This window comes from Gallinula chloropus (assembly GCF_964237585.1).
Source record: "Gallinula chloropus genome assembly, chromosome: 10".
Classification (NCBI taxonomy): Eukaryota; Metazoa; Chordata; class Aves; order Gruiformes; family Rallidae; genus Gallinula; species Gallinula chloropus.
Window position 1 is genome coordinate 22727066 of NC_140095.1, and position 19967 is coordinate 22747032.

The window sequence follows — 19967 nt, forward strand, 5'->3', positions numbered from 1 at the left end:
TTTTCAAAAGTAATCCTGTTCTGGCTCAGGTGCGTTCTTCAGACGTGTCGTGGTCTGATACCAGGAGGACTCTACGCAAAGATCACCGATGGGAGTCTGGCTCCTTGTTAGAAAGAGAAGAGAAAGAGAAGCTCTTTAATGAGCACATTGAAGCACTTACCAAAAAGAAGAGGGAACACTTTAGGCAACTTCTGGATGAGACTTCAGCGGTAAGAGCTGCACACCTTCAATCTCCGTGTCTTTGCCAGCCCAGTGTGAGCTCTTTTTGCACTCTCTGTCATGCAGTCTGATGTCTTTGGGTTTGTTTCTAGGGCCCCTTTCCCTCACCACAATCTTTCCTTCTTCGAAACAGCATTGTGCACTGTGCTCCCTTACCTGTCTGAGTGCTGTTTGGTTTGACACACACTTTGCCTGCATTTAAGCGGTTAATCGCTGATCTCTCTATCTCCTGCAGGATGTTCTGTTTCTTCACCACTGAGCTTTTGATGCTCTTTACTAGACGGTGTTTTGCTCTCTGAAATGTCCAGTGTGTTTGTTGTAACGAGTATCAGTGTGTAGCTGTGCCAGGTTCATCACTTTGATTTCTCCTGCTGTATCTCCTGCTGCTGAGCCTGTTGTCCCGTGTAATGCTGTGGAAGCCTGACACCAGTTCTGTGTACAGGGGGGTTAGTGAGCTTTGCTGTCTTTTAGTTAAGGCTTGGCACATCCTTTAACCCAAAAGGGTTAACCTCTTTATTTAATGCCTGACATAGAATGAAATGTCAGAGACACAGCTCAGAAACAAGTTTTCTGCAGGTAATTTCTAATATGACATTTGTATCCATAAATATGGGCCAGGAAAAGCCTTTGGGGTGTAAATTATGACGATCTGAGAATGGCACCTCGGAGTACTGAAGACAAGTAAACACAAGGAGCCCATTACAAATACAAATGTAGCAGTATAGACGAAACCTGGCGCTTCACTGGACTCGGGGGATAATGAACACACCAGCTGTAGGAATACACACGTCCTGTATTCTTGGAATCTAATTTTCTTTTACTTTAACTATTTTTGCTTCTTTTGAAAGATAACTTTAACATCAACGTGGAAAGAAGTGAAAAAAATCATTAAGGAAGATCCGAGGTGCATTAAGTTCTCTTCGAGTGACAGGGTAAGCGGTTGATCACGTGCTGGCTGCGTGGCTGTGGAGGAAGGGAGTCCCTGGCTGTGGAGGGGTTCCTGCTTTAGTGATCACAGTGTTGCTGTTTACATAAGGGCTTTTTAAAAATTGAAAATGTAAAAGATACGGGAAAAATATAATTGATGTGTAATTATTGCTCATGCTGAGCATGTCACATACGTCATCCAGCGTTTCAGCTTCTCTTCTCTTTCAGAAAAAGCAAAGGGAGTTTGAGGAGTACATCAGAGACAAATACATCACTGCCAAAGCCGACTTCCGGACGCTGTTGAAAGAGACCAAATTCATAACGTACAGGTGGGTAGTGTCCTGTGCCACAGGACTCCTCTTTGGGGTTATTTTTGGTCTGTGCTAGGTGTCAGCATTTGTATAGATGGCAGGGTGCTGTGCAGAGCCCCTGCAGCCAGGTGCGAGTCTCCGTGGTGCTTCATTAGCCTAGCACAGACACAAGCAGCACGCTGCGTTTCCTGTGCGTGGAGCACTGCTGGTGTGCCGGCTCCTGACCCACAGCGGCATCTCTAGCTGAGGAGACAGCCAGGTCTCTGTGCCTGTCCCCTGCTTTGCCTCTCCCTGGGCTGTGGGCGGCTGCTCACAGCTCCTCGGGGTCAGAGTGCGGGATTCCCGGGAGTGCTGAGCACACCCTGGGCCACGCTTGGGGGTAACGCGTGCACCTGCTTTCAGATCCAAAAAGCTGATCCAGGAGTCAGATCAGCACCTGAAGGATGTAGAGAAGATACTACAGAACGACAAGCGCTACCTGGTACTCGACTGTGTACCAGAGGAGAGACGTAAGCTCATCGTGTCCTATGTAGACGACCTGGACCGCCGAGGCCCACCCCCACCTCCCACCGCGTCAGAGCCCACACGGCGAACAACAAAGTAGTTACAGGATCCTCCTAACCAAGGGTAACTCAACTCAAACGCTTGCATGAGCCATCTGTCAGGTCTATACATACACATTGCCGTGAATCCATTGCAGAACCATCTGAGGAGCAGAGGAAGAAGCAGCATTTGTGAACATGAAATGGTCTCTGGGGGCGGCGGGGGGGCCCAGCTCCAAGAAGTCCCTGTGCGGGGTGTTTCTGAGTCTCTGTGGGGTGGGACTGACAGGAACCTGCACGGGTGGGCTGTGTGGGGCCAGTTCAGCTCTGGAGCAGTGCCTGTGTGTGAGGGGTGGAGGCTGGGCGCTCCAGGCTTTGTCTCAGCAGCACTACACACCTGAGGTGATGGTGCCTGTGGCTGGAACCCCGCATGTGCTCCCCGCTGTCCCCTCTTGTCCTGGCGTAGGAGGGGAATTGCTGCCTGATAGTGTCAATGGAAGTGCAAGCCCCAGTTGCTTCCACCCTCGTAAATGGAGCTAAACCCTTGAAAGCCAGAGTTAGAACTGAGAGAGGAGAATCAGAGACCAGGCTACGCTTGTTCACAGGTTGCTTTGTTCCTTACCCAGTCCATGAATTAGAAGCAAAATCAGGTTGCTCTGTCCAAGTGCAGATTTGTCAGAATTTTTACTCAAAGTTGGAAACACTTGTGCAGTAACAGTGGTTACCAGAGCAGAACAGGACGGTTGTACAAACACATTTTTATTTACAATAAAGTGATCTTTACATACTTCTGGATTAGACTGTGGATTCTCCCTCTGGGCAATTCTTGTAAACTATACTCCTGTTTTGAATGTTAAACTTGTGTTTCTAAAGTTTAATTTTGAAATGTTGGGATTGTTCAGTTTATGTATTTGAACTACAATAAACCAACCCTTTTTATATATGGACTGTACAGGCCTCATCCTGCTTTTTGTTGGATTCTGTTGGACTTATGCCTCTGCGAGCAAAGTGCTGAAGCTGCATCACCTACATTCTTGGCTGTGTTTGGCAAAGGAGCACCTGTGGCACTCTGCAAGGTCGGGTTCTGCCTCAGCAGCAGCCTCGGGGGCAGCTTGGTGGGCACCAAGCAGAGCTATTTTCTAGCTTAGTTCCTTAGTCTCTTGTCTGAGCTGGTGGGATGGTGATGCTGAAGCATTTCCTGCTCTCTCTCCTGTAAGTATGTGGATCGCTTCCTGAGTTGAGGGGTGGGGAAGGGTTGATTCTTCCATGAGAAATCAGCACGAGCCCTCCCCACCTGGCCACCAAATGCATCCTGGGCTGCACAGGGCCACAGAGACATCAAACCACTGGGGTGGGCTCCACATCCCTGGCTTTCCAAACTGCTGCCCACACACTGCCCAGTCCCTGTGGATCACCCCTCGCCACGGTGCACCCAGCTGGTGGGGGGGGGGCTGTGCTCTTGCTCCCCCATCTCCAATGCACCCACCAGCCTGGGACCTGTACCCACAGTGAGGATGCAGAATCCCTGGGGGCTATAGGACACCCCCCAGTCACCCCTTGTTATGAGAGACCACCCCTGTCCCCAGCAGGCAAGAGGCAGGACAAGCAGCACACAGAGACACAGTTGGGACAACTTTACTTCTGAGGCTGGAGTGCAGGCTTGCTTTACAGGAACAGAAGAAGGTTTCTTTTAGAAAAATGCTTCAGTTACTCTTGCTATTTATTTTTTTTACCATTTCATTTTTTTAAAAAAAAAGTGACTCCTGAAAGCCATGATGGGTGGGAAAAGGCTGAGCCAGTGCACTTGGGTTTCCCTCTGCCCTCCCATGCCTCAGGGGTGCACAGCTGGGGCTCCCCGCAGCTCCTGTTGCCCCAGGCAGGGTCATCCCCCCCCTCAGATGACAGTGGGGATCCCAAGGGAGCTGTGGGCCCCGTGCCCACCGGCCCTGCAAGGATGTGGGCACAGGGGGATGCCCAGGGCTGTACAGCAGCGTCACCCTGAAGGAGCCACTTCCAAAGTGGCAGCTCTGATATTTTTAATTGACTCTATTGCCTCATTTGCTCTTTGCTGCAGGCGCAGTGGCCAGGTCAGTGGTACCACAGTGCTGCTGTGTTTTCCTCATTGAACAATTGCTCAAGTAAAAGAGTAACCTGCCCCATCACTGGGGCAGCAGGGTCAGCTGGGCCATGCAAGAGACAGAGTTACTGCTGCTATTATTATTATTATAATGATGACATAGGGCCAGAGCCAGCCTCTGGCTGAAGTGCTCAGGTGCTGACAGCACGATGTGGTTGGATTCTTTTTTAGAAGGGCATAAATTAGCAATGTACTTATCCTTTAGAAAAAAAGAATAAATAAATAAACTAGTTAAAAAAAAAAGAGAGAGAGAGAGAGCACCGGTTGAGTCAGACCATGCAAGAGCTCACAACAGAACAAGTGAAAATGACCAAAGCAGAAGACAAGAAAGGTGGAAGAAAAGCCCAGGGCCGGGTGGTTCCATCACTGCAGTTCGGAAGCATCGTATTGGTATTTCATATACCAAAAAAAGGCACCACAGTATCTACACAGCCAAATCCTCAGGAGTGTCTGGGGTGGGGGAGCCGGCAGCAGCCTGGCTACAGCAGCCCCAGCGTGGGGCGCAGCACAGCCCCACCTTCCAGCTTGTCCACTGCAACGCTGACCTGTGCTGGTTCAGGTTTGGTTTTGCTGTGTCTGTTGGTAAAAACACAAAATCATAACAAGAGACAAATACGGAACCGGGGAAAGGGACGACGACCTGACCTTGCAGTGCAACGGGGAGGGGGGACGGGGACAGGGACGTTCCTGGGCTGACATGTAAAACCATCAGAGCGGGGCTGTGGTAACTGAACCGCCGAGGGTGCGCCCCCCCCCCCCCCCCCCCCCCCCGCCCCCCGCACACCCTCCTGCTCCCAGTGCAGCAACCCCTGCCCCCACCCCCCCCACACCCATGGGTGTCAGCCCAGTGCTGCCTGGGCACAGCAAATGCCCAGCGCCACCCTGACCACCCCATGCTCCAGCTTCACTCTCAAGGCAGAACTACAGAGAAATGTGGTGTCTGCTGGGTGTGCCCACCGCCCTAGTGCCGGGTGCAGGAGGGCTCCTCCGCATGGCCGCTCCCTGCAGAACAGGAACTGCACAGGAGGAAGAAGGAAAAGGGGAGAGAAAAAAAGAAATCAATAAAAGAAACATTTGAAATCTTGTGTTTACTAGTATTCAGTACATGGGACTCCTAAAGAACAACTTGTCCTCCTAGTTAACCTTGTCCTGGAATATATACAGGTTATTTGTTGCTGCCACGGCGATGATATTCTCGGAGGGGTGCCAAGCTGTGTGCAGGATCTTTTTGCTAAAGTCCAGACTGTCCACGCTAATTTCGTCTTTCCTCCGCTTGCCGCCCACGCAGACCTTGCGGGGCTTGAGGATGGCGCGGGGTTTGCTGTTCTCCCGCGACGCCTCCAGCGTCACGTCCCGCTTGGTGTTGCGGTCGAACATGCGGAAGAAGTTGTTGTAGGAGCCGGTCATGATGACACTGTGGGGGGGGGGAAGGATGGGTCACCGCGCGCAGCACCGGCCCCCACCACCCCTACCCAGCCCTGCCACCCACCCCAGACTTGCCCAGCATGGGCAGCACAGGGCACGGCCGCTCATGCCCCATCCTGAGACAAAAGGCTCAGACTTGGCTCAGAAGCCACATGTCCTTCTCCTGCTGAGCCCAGGGAACAACACACACAGAGCTCAGGCCTTATGGCAGATTTAGCTGACCCAATGGTTTCCTCAGTCTCTCAGGGGCAGATTGCGGTGTGACAGGGCAGACTGGGTGTCCAGAGCCATATGGAGACCTGGACTCGATCTGGAATTGGGCTCAGGCCCAGTTGTACCTCCCATAGCCCATTCCTCAGCCCATCCTGCAGCCTGTCCCGCCAGGGCCGAGCTTGGCACCCACAGGGTGGGTGCCACCGCCCCACTCACCTGTCAGAGCCGTTCCAGACGCACTCGAACTTGTCGAAGATGCAGTCGTTCTCGTAGAGCGAGCACAGCTTGCTCCGCAGGTAGTCGTGAACCTGCGGGCAGGGAGGGACTTGGCATGAGGGCCCCGCACCGCGGCACTGCCTGACCCCCACACCAGTGGGCACACACCAGCCTGGTGCTCCTCAGGAGCTGCCAGACACGGCCCAGTCCCACACTCCCTGCATGTTATGGCGTGTCCTTGGCCACAGCTCCCTTTCCACTGGAAGAAGCAGCCCCAGCACCATGGCTTGGTGGCACCGAGACAGGTCCCCTGGCAGAGGGTGGCAAGGACCGCTCTGCCCAGCACCCGCTAACCAGCAAGGGCTGGAGCATCCCCTCTGCACCCACAGCCAGCGGGGATGGGGTACAGGTCAGACGCCGCTCGAGCCAGCACTGAGTCCTTCGCTGTCCTTCCCCCCCCTTCATGGCAGAGCACTCTGGCTGTCCCTGCCCCGCTGCTGCCAGCTCCACAGCACGGCTCGGGCAGGAGCACGGCCGTGCCCAGGGCTCCGGGTGCCCACACTCACCTGGTAGGTCTCGATGGGCCGGTTCTCCATGTTCAGGTCCCACACCTTGACGGTGAGATAGTCCCGGGTCATGATGTACCTCCCACTGTGGCTGAATTTGACATCGGAGATTGAGGAGATGATCTCAGAAAAAAATGACCGGTTACTTGGGTCTTCGGGCTCTTCAAAAACTGTGCAAGAGAACAGGAGAGGCACCACCATCAGCTGAGGCAGGAGCTCCCCTACCCCTGCCCAGGGACCTGCCCCCCTGCCCAAGCATGGCAGGATGCTCCTGGGAGGAGCAGGAATTGCTGGAGCCATGCTGCCACACGGCAAACAGGCTCTGCTGAGGCTCTGGAGACCTACAGTGAGCTGGGTGAGCGCTCCCCTCTTCTGGGTTTGGCTTAGACCACACAAATACCTGCGTTTTAAGGACCTGACTTGGCCCAGTTGGAGGTTCTTTGTTTTTATGGTGTGCAGGAAGCAGGAGGGATCATTGGAGACCAATCTATCAGCAGCAGCACAGACACAGAGCCCCACTCCCCTTTCTGCTCCTGAGAATCAATGTGCAGCGTAACCGAAAGTCAATGTAAATGTTTTATAGCTGCTGCAACCTACAGATTTAATCCTATCAGCCTCTGAATAAATCACAGTCTGAACGGTTTGAAGGAGACCGATGAAGCCCCAAATCAAATCTATTTACAAATTCGATTTCAAAGTAAAATCAGCCGGGCACGTGTGGCTTTACCAAAGCCACGCTCGAGATGTGTCAGAAGAGGTGACATCTGCCCAGCCTGCGCTCTCCACCTCTGCCGACAGCTCTCCTGCCCAGCAGGATCCCTGCTGCCGGGTAATGTGGGACAGCTCACACGGCTCCACGTTTCTTTGGGAGGAAGATGTGGTTCCCGACCCTCATCCCAGTGCTGAGGCTCCTCCACAAACCCCCTAAAGCAGCAGCAGCCGCCAGTGGCGCCGACCCACCGGTGCCAGAGCTGGGGATGTGATAGGAGGCAGCACTGTGCCCCAAGGCAGCGTGGCCAGCACAGCTCATCACTCAGCACGGTGCTGTGGCCAGCACACGCTGGCTCGGGTTCACCGTCCCTGCGTGGAACCCTGGGGCACCAACGCCCAGGAGTGTGTCAGGGGAATGCCTGCCACCAGCCCCTGGGACTCTGCACAACCTCTGCAGCGTGCCGGCTCACCAGGGACTGGCACTGGGAGCGGCAGGGGCTCAGTGGGACAGGGGTCTTGACACCGGGTGGTGCCACACGTCCCTGCAGCCCAGCAGAGCGGGCTCAGGACCAGAGCGGGTGTCTGGGCAGGGCGTGGGCAGGGAGGGAGCTATTTTTGCTTCCTGGCCAAAGGCTTTTGTGCAGCTTTGCTCCTGCTGCAGGAGCAGATCTGGGCTGCTGAGCTCATGGGAAGGATTTCTGAGCATTAACTCCGTTACGCAACATCCCTGTTTTCCCCTGATGCTGAGCAGGAGGGGTCCCCCTGCACCAGCCCCTCTGCTGCCGAGCCCGAGGCGCCAGGGGACCAGCAGCATCTCCAGCACACGCACCAAAATCAGCAACAAAGCAGAGCTCAAGCAGGGCTACCCCAAAACGGGTCTGGGACAGTGCTGCCCACCCCGGTATGGGGCTCTGGGCACACGGGCACTGCCAACGGGCACAACCTGTGTGACATCCTTACAACGCTGCTCTGCGCACCCACCGGTCTCCAGCAAAGAGCCAACGTCAGGCAGCGCTGCTGCCACAACAGAGGCAACACGACAAGAAGCAAGGCTGTCCCTTGGGGAAATCGTGCCCAGGAGTTCGCCAGGTACAACGTGCCCCCCATAAAGAGAGCGGGGAGCCCAGTGCCCTCAGGGGGACACAGCTGCAGGAACCCCAGCGAGGTTCCTGCCTTCCCAGAGCAGGGCTGCTCTTGCCAGTGTTACAGCCACTCCAAGATCCCGACGCCCTTTGACTTCCTGTGGTGATTTCTCTGTGCGCGGAGGGCACGGGGACAGGCAGACCTGAGCCCGGGTCAGCCCCCATGCTCCGTGTTTTGGGCTCTTTCCACCCAAAGTCGGACCCGTCCCGCCCCGTGGCCATGTGTACTCACACTTGGCGTGGCGGTCGCAGAGGGCGGAGGTGCGCATGTCGCACAGCCGGATGGTGCCTTTGCTGCTGCTGTAGACGAAGGTGTTGCAGTGATGGGGGTGGAACTCGGCGGCTGTGATCACCTCCGTCAGCTCCTCCATGTTGGCCGGCTTGATGTCCACGATGTCTGGCAAGGCGAGTCAAGGAGCCACAGGTGAGCTGGTACAGATACCCCCCTCCCACTGCCCCCTCCTGCGGAATCTGGGCATCCAGCTGCCCCCTCCAAGCAAACCAGGTGTCCCTGGAGAGCAGCACAGTCCTGGGACAGGACCGCAGCACCGAGCCAGGACCAGCCAGTCCCAGTGCAGGGCAAGGCCACCTCCCAACCTGTTTTCCGCTGAGCCGGGGACCGCAGCTCCAGCATGTCAGCCTGGAGCCCCCCTGCGCAGCTCAAGCTCCCCGGTCACAGGCCCACAACTGCTGCAATTCTCTCCAGCTGCCTGAACGCGCCCCATGCCCCGGGGATTTCTGAGCAGCAATGGCTGTATAAATACCCCGTGATTAGTGCCCCATCGTTATTATTTCTGATGCAGCTGTTACAAGGGTGACTGGCACGACCTCATTTACGCGGCTGTGACTGGCAGCCTGTCACCCCGCTGCCGGCTGTGATGGAGACGGCACCATTAGTACTTCTTCTCTCCACCTTCCCCAAGGCATCTGTCTCCTCCATCACCCGCAGACCCCCTCCCTCCTGCCACCCCGCGCAGATGCTGCAGGCGAGATTCAGAAGCGTGTCGCCTGCAGCAGGAGGCGGCTGTCATGGTGTCACCAGCTGATCCCTGTGTGGAGGGAGCAGCTTGGTGCCACAGCCGAACACACCCACTGGACTCAGCCCAGCATCCCACCAGCACAGCCCGGGCAGGGGTGAGAGGGGAGCGCCCTGGGAATGACACACAAGAACGGGGCCTTGGGTGCTTGGCAGCCAGGTGCAAGGACAACAGCACTGTGCCCAGGCCCGAGGGGCCCCCCGTGTCAACCCCGTGAGGGGGCTGGGGCATGAGGCCAGGTGCTGCATCACCGTCACCACAGATACAGGCACAGCACTGCTGCTTCCCACAGAGCCGAAACACACAGGGTCACCCCTCTGCCACCCACCTTCACCAGGACCCGTGTCCCATCCAGCTTCCTCATCCTGCCACTGGCGCTCGGTTGTGCCTGGGCTCAGAGGGCTCTTACACCTGCTCTTTGGCCACGGCACCCCCTTTACACCCCCCTTGTTCCTCTCACATCAAAGGATACTAAAGCTTTGATTGGTGATCTCAAAGTTCCACAGGTTTATCCTCAGGTCGTCTGCAGACATGTAGGTCTCGTAGTCGCTGTTGACAGAGATGGAGTTGATGTGGTAGGTGTGAGCATTGGCGAACACCCGCCGGGGGGTGGCCTCCACCATCAGGTCCATGGGCCGGAGCACTGGCACCTGCAGGACGGGAAGCAAACGTCAGCATCCAGGAACAGGGTCCAGCCATCCCACCCAGCACACGCCAGCGCCCGACATGGTGTCCCATCCAGATCTGCCTCCTGAGGGACTCTCATCACGGAACCCTGACGCCTTTCTACCTGTGTGAACTGAAGGACAAACAGGCGTTAAAGCCTCTCACATTTGGAAGAGGCACCAGCATGGTATGACAGCTGTGAGGCAGTGAGAGCCTCCTAAACCATGCCTGAGCCCCCAATGTGGCCCCCTTCTACCTTTGAAAAACCATAAACCCCACCTGTGCCGTGTCCCATCCCCGCTCGTGCCGTGTCCCATCCCGCAGGCCGGGACCCGACATTCCCAGTGCGTCTCTAACAGAAATACACTTCTCAAGAGCTGGGTCAGCACTGACTCTTCTCTTACCTTTCACACCCTTGTTTCCCAGAGAAGCGACAGAGTAAGAGATGCAAGATAGGGGAAAGGGAGCGCATAGGGTGGGGACGGATGTGGGGCAGGGACAGGGACATACCCATGTGCCTTTAGATTAAAGAGTGTAACTCCTGTGAACACGGGGGATGGAGAGACACGAGAGCAGCCTGTGCAAGGAGCCCTGTGAGTAGTAACTACAGGTAGAATGCACTTACGGCTGCTAATACACCAGTGAGGTGCAGCTCTGCTCCCTGCCTGCAGCAAGCTGCTCCCTCAAGCTACTTCATTACCTTGTGTATTATCTGCGTGCTGCCCGAAGAGATTTCCCCTGGCAGCGGAGGTGGGGACGGCAGCCTGACAGCCAGCTCGAGTGACACGAGCGCGCAGGGACTGCCAGCTCCGAGCCTGAGCTTAATGTGACGAGCCTGCCTGCTAATCCAGGCTGACACGGGCAATGATGCATCGCCTGCCGCTGCAGGACTCTGCGCAGCCATCTGGGGACGGCGGCTCGCATCCTCGCAGCGGTGACGGGAGCCGGGCTGTCACTCAGGCCGTGCACAGGGAAGGGGCTCAGCAGTTACGCCAGGCCTCGCGGGCCACAAAAATAACCAGCTAAGGTTTGGCACAGGATTTAACTCGGGGAGATGATGCTGCGTGGCCGGACCGCACCTCACAGTCAAACCCAGGCCAGTCCCCGGCCCTGCCCTGGTCCCTGGCAGGAGCCCTGCAGCGCAGCACGAAGCAACCAGGACACCCCAGGTGTGAGCCAGGCAGTGTGCCATCCGCAGCCTCCAGCGCCCGGCACAGTTCCCTACCCAGTTTCATACGGCAGCTACTCACAATCACAGAGCTAAGATGAACTCTCCAGCAGGAAATTTCTCCACATGCCACTTCAGAGCCAAGTTCTGGGAAGGTTTTGTAAGTCTGGAACTTGGGCTGTCACCAGGTAAAACCCCACGAGAGGCACGAACCGGGTCATCCCTGTGTGCTTCCTTAAGGAAGGAATTCTTTTATCTGCTAAAGCATCACAAATCTGCCCCGGAATATGGAAAGCAGCCAATGTCTGCAGCCCTTCCTTTGCCATGCTGCAGGGGGTTGCCTGAGGGTGTCAACCAGACCCACTAAACACTGACGGGAGTTCCAGTGGCAGGAGTGGCCAGCAGCCGGCGCTGGCTGGGGGATCTCCCCCCACGGCAGCAGAAGTCCTGCAGCAGAAGGCAAACCCCACCCGGGACTGGCAGGGAGGGCAGCTGCGGGTGCAGGCAGGGTGGTCCTAGGGAAGACCCCCAGACTGTCGCCCCGAGGCACCGGGACCAGGGCAGCGGCGGTCAGGGATGTCAGAGAAGGCTCTAAGGGACGGGCATCTGACACCACTGAAACTTGGTCTCTTGGGCGGTCTCTTTGAAGCACAGAGTCCAAGCTGGTGTCTGCCCCATGTGCCAGGTCCCCCAGCACTGCCACAGCAATACACAACAGCAGGGAGCTCCTCAGGGCACCCCTCCTTCAGCCACGGAGCCAACCTGCAGGCAGACTGGTATCATATAGACCCATTATTAAAGGGTAATTCAGTGTAACAAACCGCATCAAGTACATAGAAAGGCTGTCAAATAAAATAAACTGCTAATAAATTAAATTACTTCCTGTTTTCAGGAAGTGGGGGATGCCAGTCATTTTTCATTTAGAAGAAAATATGTCTTAATTTTTCTTCCTGCCTCCAGCAGGCACTCCCTGCAGTGGAGCCAGCTCCACGCAATCGAAGCACATGAAATGCTCAACTCCTCTCTCTGGCCTGGCCAGGGCTTCCCCTTCCCGAGCTGATGAGGCACCAATCCCCCCTCCAGCTGCAAAATCCATCTCCTCCTGCCCGGGGGTGGGGGCAGCTGCCGTGCCCCGGCCCCTTCCCACCGTGGGTGCTGCGCATCCTCCTGTCACCTCCCGCCACACAGCGAAGGACCACGACACAGGTACAGTGACATCAGCCACTGCTGCTGCTCTGCTCTGCCCCTTCCCATCAGGTTTCCCTCCTTCATCATCTGCCATGTCAGCTGTCTCCACACGCTCCCTGCTCCTGCGGGAAAGCTCCTGACTCATGGAGCTGTGACAGACACGGCCCCAAGAGATGCAGAGACCCAGCGTTCCTCCAGAAAACCCTGTCCCGTGCCCCGAGGTGCCCTACGGTCACAGTGCTCCCAGACCACAAGTCCCAGAAGAAGGGATGGAGGCCACAGCTCCTGGGACAACGTGAGCACACAGCTGAGCACGAGTCCCGCTCCTGCCTGCCCCTGCTCCTCACAGCGCTGCCGGGTGCGTGCTTTGCCCCGCAGCCCGGTGCGGCCCCTGCGCGCTGGCAGGAGCTGGCAGGAGCTGGCCAAAATGGATTAGTCACAGCCCAAACCCAGATTAACCCCAGCCTCAGGTCTGCAAGAAGGAAGATGTAATCCAGCTCCTGGCAAAGCAAAGAGCAGAGCTAGCTGCTTGGGGATGAACCTGGCCCTTCATCCGCTCCAGCAGCCGAGCTCCCCTGAATGGCTCCCCGGGGTTTATTTCTTACCTCCAAGGCCATTCCCTGGAGCTGAGAGCCAAATGCTGCCTGCAGATTAACATTTCTGCAGACAAGACACACATCAAGCGCTATGTTCATGGCAGACTGACAATTCCCTGCTCCTTGGGGTTTTGCCTCGTTGCACCTTCCCCTGTGAAGCGTGGAAGGAACCGTCCTGTGGGAGGATGAACCCCGATCTCATTACCTGCCTGTGCAGCCGACCGAGCTCCTGGTTTCATCTCTTTTCCCCTGACATTTCCCTGGCAAGCCCCACTCGAACACCGGTCCTTGCTGCCCGCTCCTGTCCCTTTCCTCACACCCAAAGGCAGACACGGCCCATCCACCAGCTCGTGTGCAGGGCCCAAAGGAGCCATTTGTCCCAGCAGGGTCTGGGGCCCTGCAGTGCTGGAGCCGCAGCGTGTGCTCCTGGCACAGCCAGAGCCACATCCAGCCCCTCAATGACCACTCCACCACGGAGGATGCTGCATGCAGACCGCAGGGCGCTGGCACCGTCAGGCACTCAGCACCTGCCCATGGGGCAGGAGAGGGACAAGGTGTGACACCGGAGCAGCTGTGTGCCAAAACCTCATGGCACCAAGGGAGCGGGCAAAGGTGGCAGGTCCCTGCCCCATGTGCTCCCTGGAGCCCCCAGCCCTGTTGCAGGGCAGAAGCGGGGCTACCGTCCGTCTGCCCCCACATCGGCACCCAGCAGGAGCCAACCAGGGCCACTCATGGGCAGAGGGTCCCAGCTGTGATGGGGCCAGGGTGTGGGAGCTGAGTTAAATCCCTCAGGTTGGTCAGTGTGGGACATCAGTGAGGGTCACCAACACAAACACCCACGCCCCAAAAACAGGGCCAGTTCACAATGGGTGTTCAGCAGAAGGCTGAGCACCGACTGCAAGTGTCGCTCCACACACAGCCCCAATCAGTCCAGATTTCCAACTCTTTGTGTATTTTTACAACATGAAAAGGGTTTTTTTTGTTTGTAACTGAGAATTCGTCCTAGTTCAGCTATTACACGCCAGGACTGCTCCCACCATCTGCACCCCAGCTCTGAAAGAAGTCTGCAGAAGCCTCAAAGAACGAACAGAAGACGATGCTTATTTGCAGTTAAAAATCCTGACATTGTCCTGCCAACCGCCTCCAAATCACATCCCCTCACAGACTGTTTGCGAAGACACCCCTCAGCTGAGGAAGAGCCGATGCCAGCACAGCCCCACCAGGCCGTTCGGGCACGTTCCCCACTGTTCCAGGGGCAGCGTGGGGATCGCAGCTGCAGCACCACACCAGCCCCAAGCCCCCCAGCCCGCCTGGGATTCTGCCCCGCATGGCACCTCTACAGCACCTCTGGGCACAGGCACCGGCGCTGCCATCGCTGTGGGAAGAGATGGGAGAAATACCTGAGAGGTCAGTGCTGGGCACCAGCGTTTCAGGGAGAGCTGACAAGCATTAAAAGGATAATGAGTTTGCACCAGAAAAGAAAGAATTCAACTCATGACCTGGGAAAAGCAGAGAGGAGAAAAGCGTCAGCAAAGCAGCTCCTCCAGTGTGGTGGTGAGCACAGTGCCCGTGCTGGGGGCCAGGATACCCAGAGGGGCTTTGAGCCCAGCTTGTGTGCAGGCACCACACATTGAGCTGCTCTAGGGCAACGTGACTAATGAAAACGGGAAAATCCTTCTTTCTTTCTTAATTTCTGTGGCAACGGTTTGATGATGATCGTTCCACATTGGTTAGTTCTGCCGCGTGCATTTTATGGCCCCACAAGCCATGCGGCTCACAGTTCCTCGTCATTTAAATGATAATGGTTTGGAGAACACAGAGAAGGGAAAGCAGCATCTCTGTGCTGTGGCAGAGAGGCAGCAGCAGAGCAGTTCTTCAAAGTGTCCCCCACCTCTGTCCCCCTGCTGCAACCCAGCCCCACTCCAGGGCTGCCCGTCAGGCACTGTGGGAACGCAGCACGGTGTCCCCAGGAAACCACACCAGGGACCAGGAGACCCCGGAGCTTCGGCAAAACCAGAGATATAAAACCAGAGACCTCCCAGAGAGCCCCGACCAAAGCCCTGTCAGGCCCAGGGAGTGCTGTTGCTCCAGAGCCCTGGTCCAGCTCAGGAAGGCACAGAACATCCTCCTGCCCAGCAGACCAGGAGGTGGGAGGGCATCCCTGGGCACTTCGGACCAGGGCCATACCATCAGCACAGCCTGCCAAGATCAGCCCCTCTCGGTCGGGGAGCAGTTCCAGAGCTGCCCCTCCGCAGGCTGCTCCCCCAGCTTTGTGCAGTGATGGCACAGACAGTGTCTGGCTGCACTCAGCACCCACCACTCAGCATCTGCCTCCTGCAGCATCCTCCCACAGAGGAGTCAGTACCGGTGGGGACACACATGTAGGCGTCTCACCGCTGCACAGGATCAAAGTAAGCCCATTCTCTGTCTGCAAAGATTTAAGCCCTGGATAATATTTGGGTTAATTACTTCCCCCAAACATCCCAGGTTGTAGCTAGGGCTGTACATCAGCACGCAAGACTCGCAGAGGGCTGAACCAGGCTGAAGGCCTGTAGCTGTCACACTGGGGGCTGTCCAAGTAAGTGGAGCTTAAATGACAGCAAACACCCTGCTTTACAGTCTGAGCAGAGTTAAGTACTCCTTTTGCAGTATGTGGGTTAGGAACTCCTTAGGGAACAACGATCATTAAGCATCTTTAAAGTGGCATGCTGAATGGCTAGGAGATTGCACCAAGGTGGGTTAAAGACCCTTTTTGCTTGTCTGTAGTTGAAAATTAAACTGTGGATGGATGTGCCTTTACTCCAAGGTGTGAGCATCACAGGACAATTATACACCAAAGATACACCAAGCTGCAGCGGAATGGTTACAGCTATGTAAATATCCATCTAAGTAAAACCATCAAAACATGAGATCAAACTGGGGCTGGCAGAAGACTCCTCAATCTTCTGTCCTCAGGGACAGCAGGCATCACACAGGCAGACACTAATCCCCCAACGCTGAGCACTTACATGTGTTTTACCTCTCCCTGCTGTCATCAGCCGTGCGTTCCTGCCGGGCTGCTCGCCAGGAGCAGGGACTCGCAGCACCTACCTCACAACACGGTGGAGGATGCTGAGGGAGGAAGCAGCCCTGTGGCACCGAGCTGCTGCCAGGATAAATGGACCGAAAGCACAACGAACTCTTGAGGCAGACACAGAGCTCCAGCAAACAGTGCCCACTATTCAGAAGGACTTTCTGCAGGCAGAAATCACAGCTCCCTCCTTCCCCAACAACCTCCATCAGCTGCTGTCTCCATCCCCCCCAAACCATGCAGGGGTGAGCAGGGATGTGGCAGGGGAGTTCGGGGTGGGATGGGCTGGCTGCCCCTGCCCACACACAACCCTGTACATTGCAGGTCTGGCCCATGTCCATGGGAAGCCCCCAGCACTGCACTGCCCAGGGCCAGACCCCACTCCAGCCACACTGACAGCACCTCTGCAGCCCTGCCTCTCCTTGGGCTGAGCGCTTGCAGAAACACCTGGGGTGATGTTCGGCTCCACTGCAGCACTGTGGGCTCCAATTCAAGCTCCAGGATGTGGTCAAATGCAATCAGCTCATGCCCACAATCAATAGCAAAGATAAGCACGGTGATTGTTTATTTACTTCCTTAACCACGTCCCCTGAGCCCAGCCCAGGCATCCTTATCCTCACCACAGGCCCCAACCCATCAATTCGTGTTGGAAAAGAGACACAGGGGTCACACCCCCGACTCCTGACTTGCTTTGCTTCCCCCAGGAATTCCGTGTTCTTAACGAATACACCAGATATAAACCCAAACCCACCAGACACAAACCCAAACCGACCCTCAGGAGCTGCTCCCTTGAGCATGCTGACTGTCTCTTTGCTGCCCTGTGGCTTCCAGCAGCGTGCTGGGGTGCTCAGGGGGTCCCTGCACATGGGACTGACCCTGACTCAGCAAAGGGGCTGAGAGGGCCCATCTGGGTGAAATCCTGCCTGCCCCATGTGTCCTCAGCAAGCCCAGGGCTCTCCTAGCGTGTTCAGCCAGAAAGAGGAAAGCTGGAGACACCCCTCTACACCCCTACAGCACCGTCTATGGGGCACCTGCCTCCCCCTGCACAGGGTCAATACCCCACCCCAACACCAGCTGTCTGGGTAACCACAAATGAGGTGGGAAACACTGCCTGACACACACACCACAGATACAACTATACACAAAATCACGTTTTCTTGTTCTGTAAAGAAAAATGCCAGCCAGCTGCCCAGAGCAACTTGGCATGGCTACAGGAATGAGCTACCTGACTGGGGTCCAACAGCTCTGCAGCGCAGTCAGTGCCCACAGAAGCGAGCCATGGGCAGTCACAGCCACACCTCCACATGCAGAAATGTAACACCACCCCCCCCCCACCCCACCACACCACAACCCTCCCTACCTCCCGAGCCCTCAGAATGCCAACTCTGGCAGCACGTTGGTAATTCGCACGTTGGTTCATCACATCCCTGGCGTTTCCTGGCCTGGGGGTTAAAGGCATCACTGCCTGTTCCTGCTCTGGTATCAGGTGGGGAGTGCAGCTCGTCCCCGCAGCAGAGGGGTGCCCCGCTCACGGCTGGAGCCCACACGCTGGGGTACCTCTGATTGAACAAACAGGACGCTGCCTCAGGCCAGAGCCAGCTCTTTAAATGCAAATTAAAGATCATAACCAGCTACCCCAGGGCAGCATGGGGGGCACATCTGTGAGCGTTGCTCGTGCCCTCAGTCTCGGGGCGGCAAAGCCATGCCCAGCAGCCAGGCACTGCCTTACCCACGTGTCTCCCCTTGCCAGCCTTCCCAGGATGGCAGCTTAATGGGGTCTGAGCATCCATCCCCCCGCAGTAAATGGAAAACGTAGCCCCAGGTGCTTGCAGCTGATTCGGGAGGGCGGTTTTAATCTCCTTACGCTGGGAGAAAAACTCATTTAGAGAAGGTACTTACAGTCCTGCTCCCGCAGCAGAAGTTGTGCAGCAAGAAGGGAGGGCTCATTAACTGCCTCCTCACCAGCACGGGCACACAGGGTGCAGCAGCACCGCGGCTCCGGCACCCGGCACGAGACAAAACGAGGTGCACATGGCACCCCTGCCCAGAGCTGGCACAGCCCCAGAACCGCTCCACTCCTTCCCACGCCCAACTGGCCTGGGAAACACAGAGCACCTGCCCATCCTCCCACATCAACATGCCACGTCCTGCCAGCATTACCAGTGCTGTGGTGACACCGCTGGGGACCGTCACAGGAGAGCCCAAAGCGAAAGGCTGCTTGGCAGCCTCAGTCCCTCCGCACTCACCCGCAACATGGTGATCATGGAGGGGTCTCGGAGACGGCCATCCTCATCCTTCAGGTTGTATCCCTCTGGCCTCTTGTCCCGCTCGCTGACCTTCCACAGCTTCACAGTCTTATCTGGGGGCAGGAGAGAGAGGGGAGCATTAGGGCTGGCTGCTCCCACCCACTCGAGGCCATGGCAGTGGGTGTATCCGTCAAGGTCTGCTGCATCCCTGCCTGCAGCCAGGGGAGACAGATGCAGAAGAGGGACCTGTCACCACTGCACCCTGTCCCCAAAGCCCCAGCTCTCCTGTCCCTGATGGAGACACAGGGACACGTCTGAACCAAATGACTGGATTAAGCAGAAGGTAACAGGAGGAGCAATTTCCCAGGGCTCAGAGGCTGAGCTGCCCCCTGGGGAGGTGATGAGGTGCTGGTAGCTCAGGGTGGCTGACCCCGAGGCCTGGGTGATGGGCTGGCTCTGCTCCTCCCTGCCTTCAAGGTGTGCCTTCACTTCAAGGTGCCCTGCCTTCACTTGTGTGCAGTGAAACGGTGCCTGCAACACCTGGAAACCCACCCTGACCTTTCACTCCCAGCCACCATGCAGAGCACAGCATCTGCAGGGACTGGAGGCAGCTCCTAGCCCCTCCCAGCCCCCCGTCCCCTCCTGGCATCCCACCCACCCTGGGTCATGGAGCCCAGGAATGGATCCCCAGGAGCGTGTGGGTTTGTTCTGAGTGATGGTGTTTCCCTTCCTCTCTCTGCACAGACACTCTATCAGTAGTTTATCATCACTTCCACTGCGTTTCATACACAACCATATCATCCATCTTCATTTTCTCCTTTACATGCCAATTCCAATGGAGTGCCATTAATTTTGGGTTTATTAACCCACTTTACTTCAGGGGGCTTCTGTGTCTAATGTTCACTGAATAAGGATGAGAAGGAACAGCCTAACACAGGAGTGTTTCCAAAAGAATCACTCTGATAACCTGCTGGCATACCAACACCCTCCCAAATGGAAAGATAATATCCCTGTTAATCAAAAAACTATTTAAAAACTCAATTAACAGAACATTATGCTCTATAATTAATCTTCATTGCATTTCAATGATTCTCTCCCCAAATGAGTTTAGTAAGTCTTTGAATTTTATTACAATGATCAATAGAGTCAATTCTATAATACAAAGTAAGTTGGTTACGGAAGATAATTAGACCCCTCCTCTTCCCCTGAAGTAATTAAGTCACATCCATCTTAAGGTCCCATTCATCCCAAGTAATATTCCTGGATTCTCCTGGTATTTATCTTCACATAACATGGAACTGCAGAGCTGATGGCAGCTGCAAATTGAAACAAATCAGCTGCAGGTTTCTATTTAAATAAAGAAAAGTTTAAAAAAAGAAATTCCCAAGATCAAAAAAAAAACCCTCCATAAGAAAAGTTGTCTGTGGGGGAAAGGAGTCCCTCCCTTGCAGGGAAAGGACAAACCGATGCTGTGGCACAAGGACAGCCCCTCGTGCACGGGAACTGAGCCCAGCCAGTCTGGGACCTGCTCCTGCGCTTCCTGACCAGAGCCCAGAGGTTTGGCCACATGTTTCTCCTGAAGAAACA

The 19967-nt window shown here is 55.9% G+C and overlaps 2 protein-coding genes across 5 annotated transcripts in view; one reads left to right on the plus strand and one right to left on the minus strand.

Moving 5' to 3' along the window:
- Positions 1 to 2946, plus strand: part of TCERG1 (transcription elongation regulator 1) — a 31666-nt gene extending 28720 nt beyond the window's left edge. For all 4 annotated transcript variants that reach the window (XM_084268809.1, XM_084268811.1, XM_084268808.1 and 1 more), the window contains 4 exons: positions 30 to 209; positions 1068 to 1151; positions 1375 to 1475; positions 1860 to 2946. In XM_084268809.1, the coding sequence (XP_084124935.1) occupies positions 30 to 209; positions 1068 to 1151; positions 1375 to 1475; positions 1860 to 2061 (567 nt within the window). In that variant the 3' untranslated portion in view covers positions 2062 to 2946. The remainder of the gene's footprint in view (positions 1 to 29; positions 210 to 1067; positions 1152 to 1374; positions 1476 to 1859) is intronic.
- A 2259-nt stretch (positions 2947 to 5205) lies between these two features.
- Positions 5206 to 19967, minus strand: part of PPP2R2B (protein phosphatase 2 regulatory subunit Bbeta) — a 66658-nt gene continuing 51896 nt past the window's right edge. The window contains exons 4-9 of the mRNA XM_084268729.1: positions 18381 to 18493; positions 9919 to 10096; positions 8642 to 8806; positions 6557 to 6726; positions 5991 to 6082; positions 5206 to 5550 (exon numbers count right to left, since the gene is read on the minus strand). Of these exons, the coding sequence (XP_084124855.1) occupies positions 5271 to 5550; positions 5991 to 6082; positions 6557 to 6726; positions 8642 to 8806; positions 9919 to 10096; positions 18381 to 18493 (998 nt within the window). The 3' untranslated portion in view covers positions 5206 to 5270. The remainder of the gene's footprint in view (positions 5551 to 5990; positions 6083 to 6556; positions 6727 to 8641; positions 8807 to 9918; positions 10097 to 18380; positions 18494 to 19967) is intronic.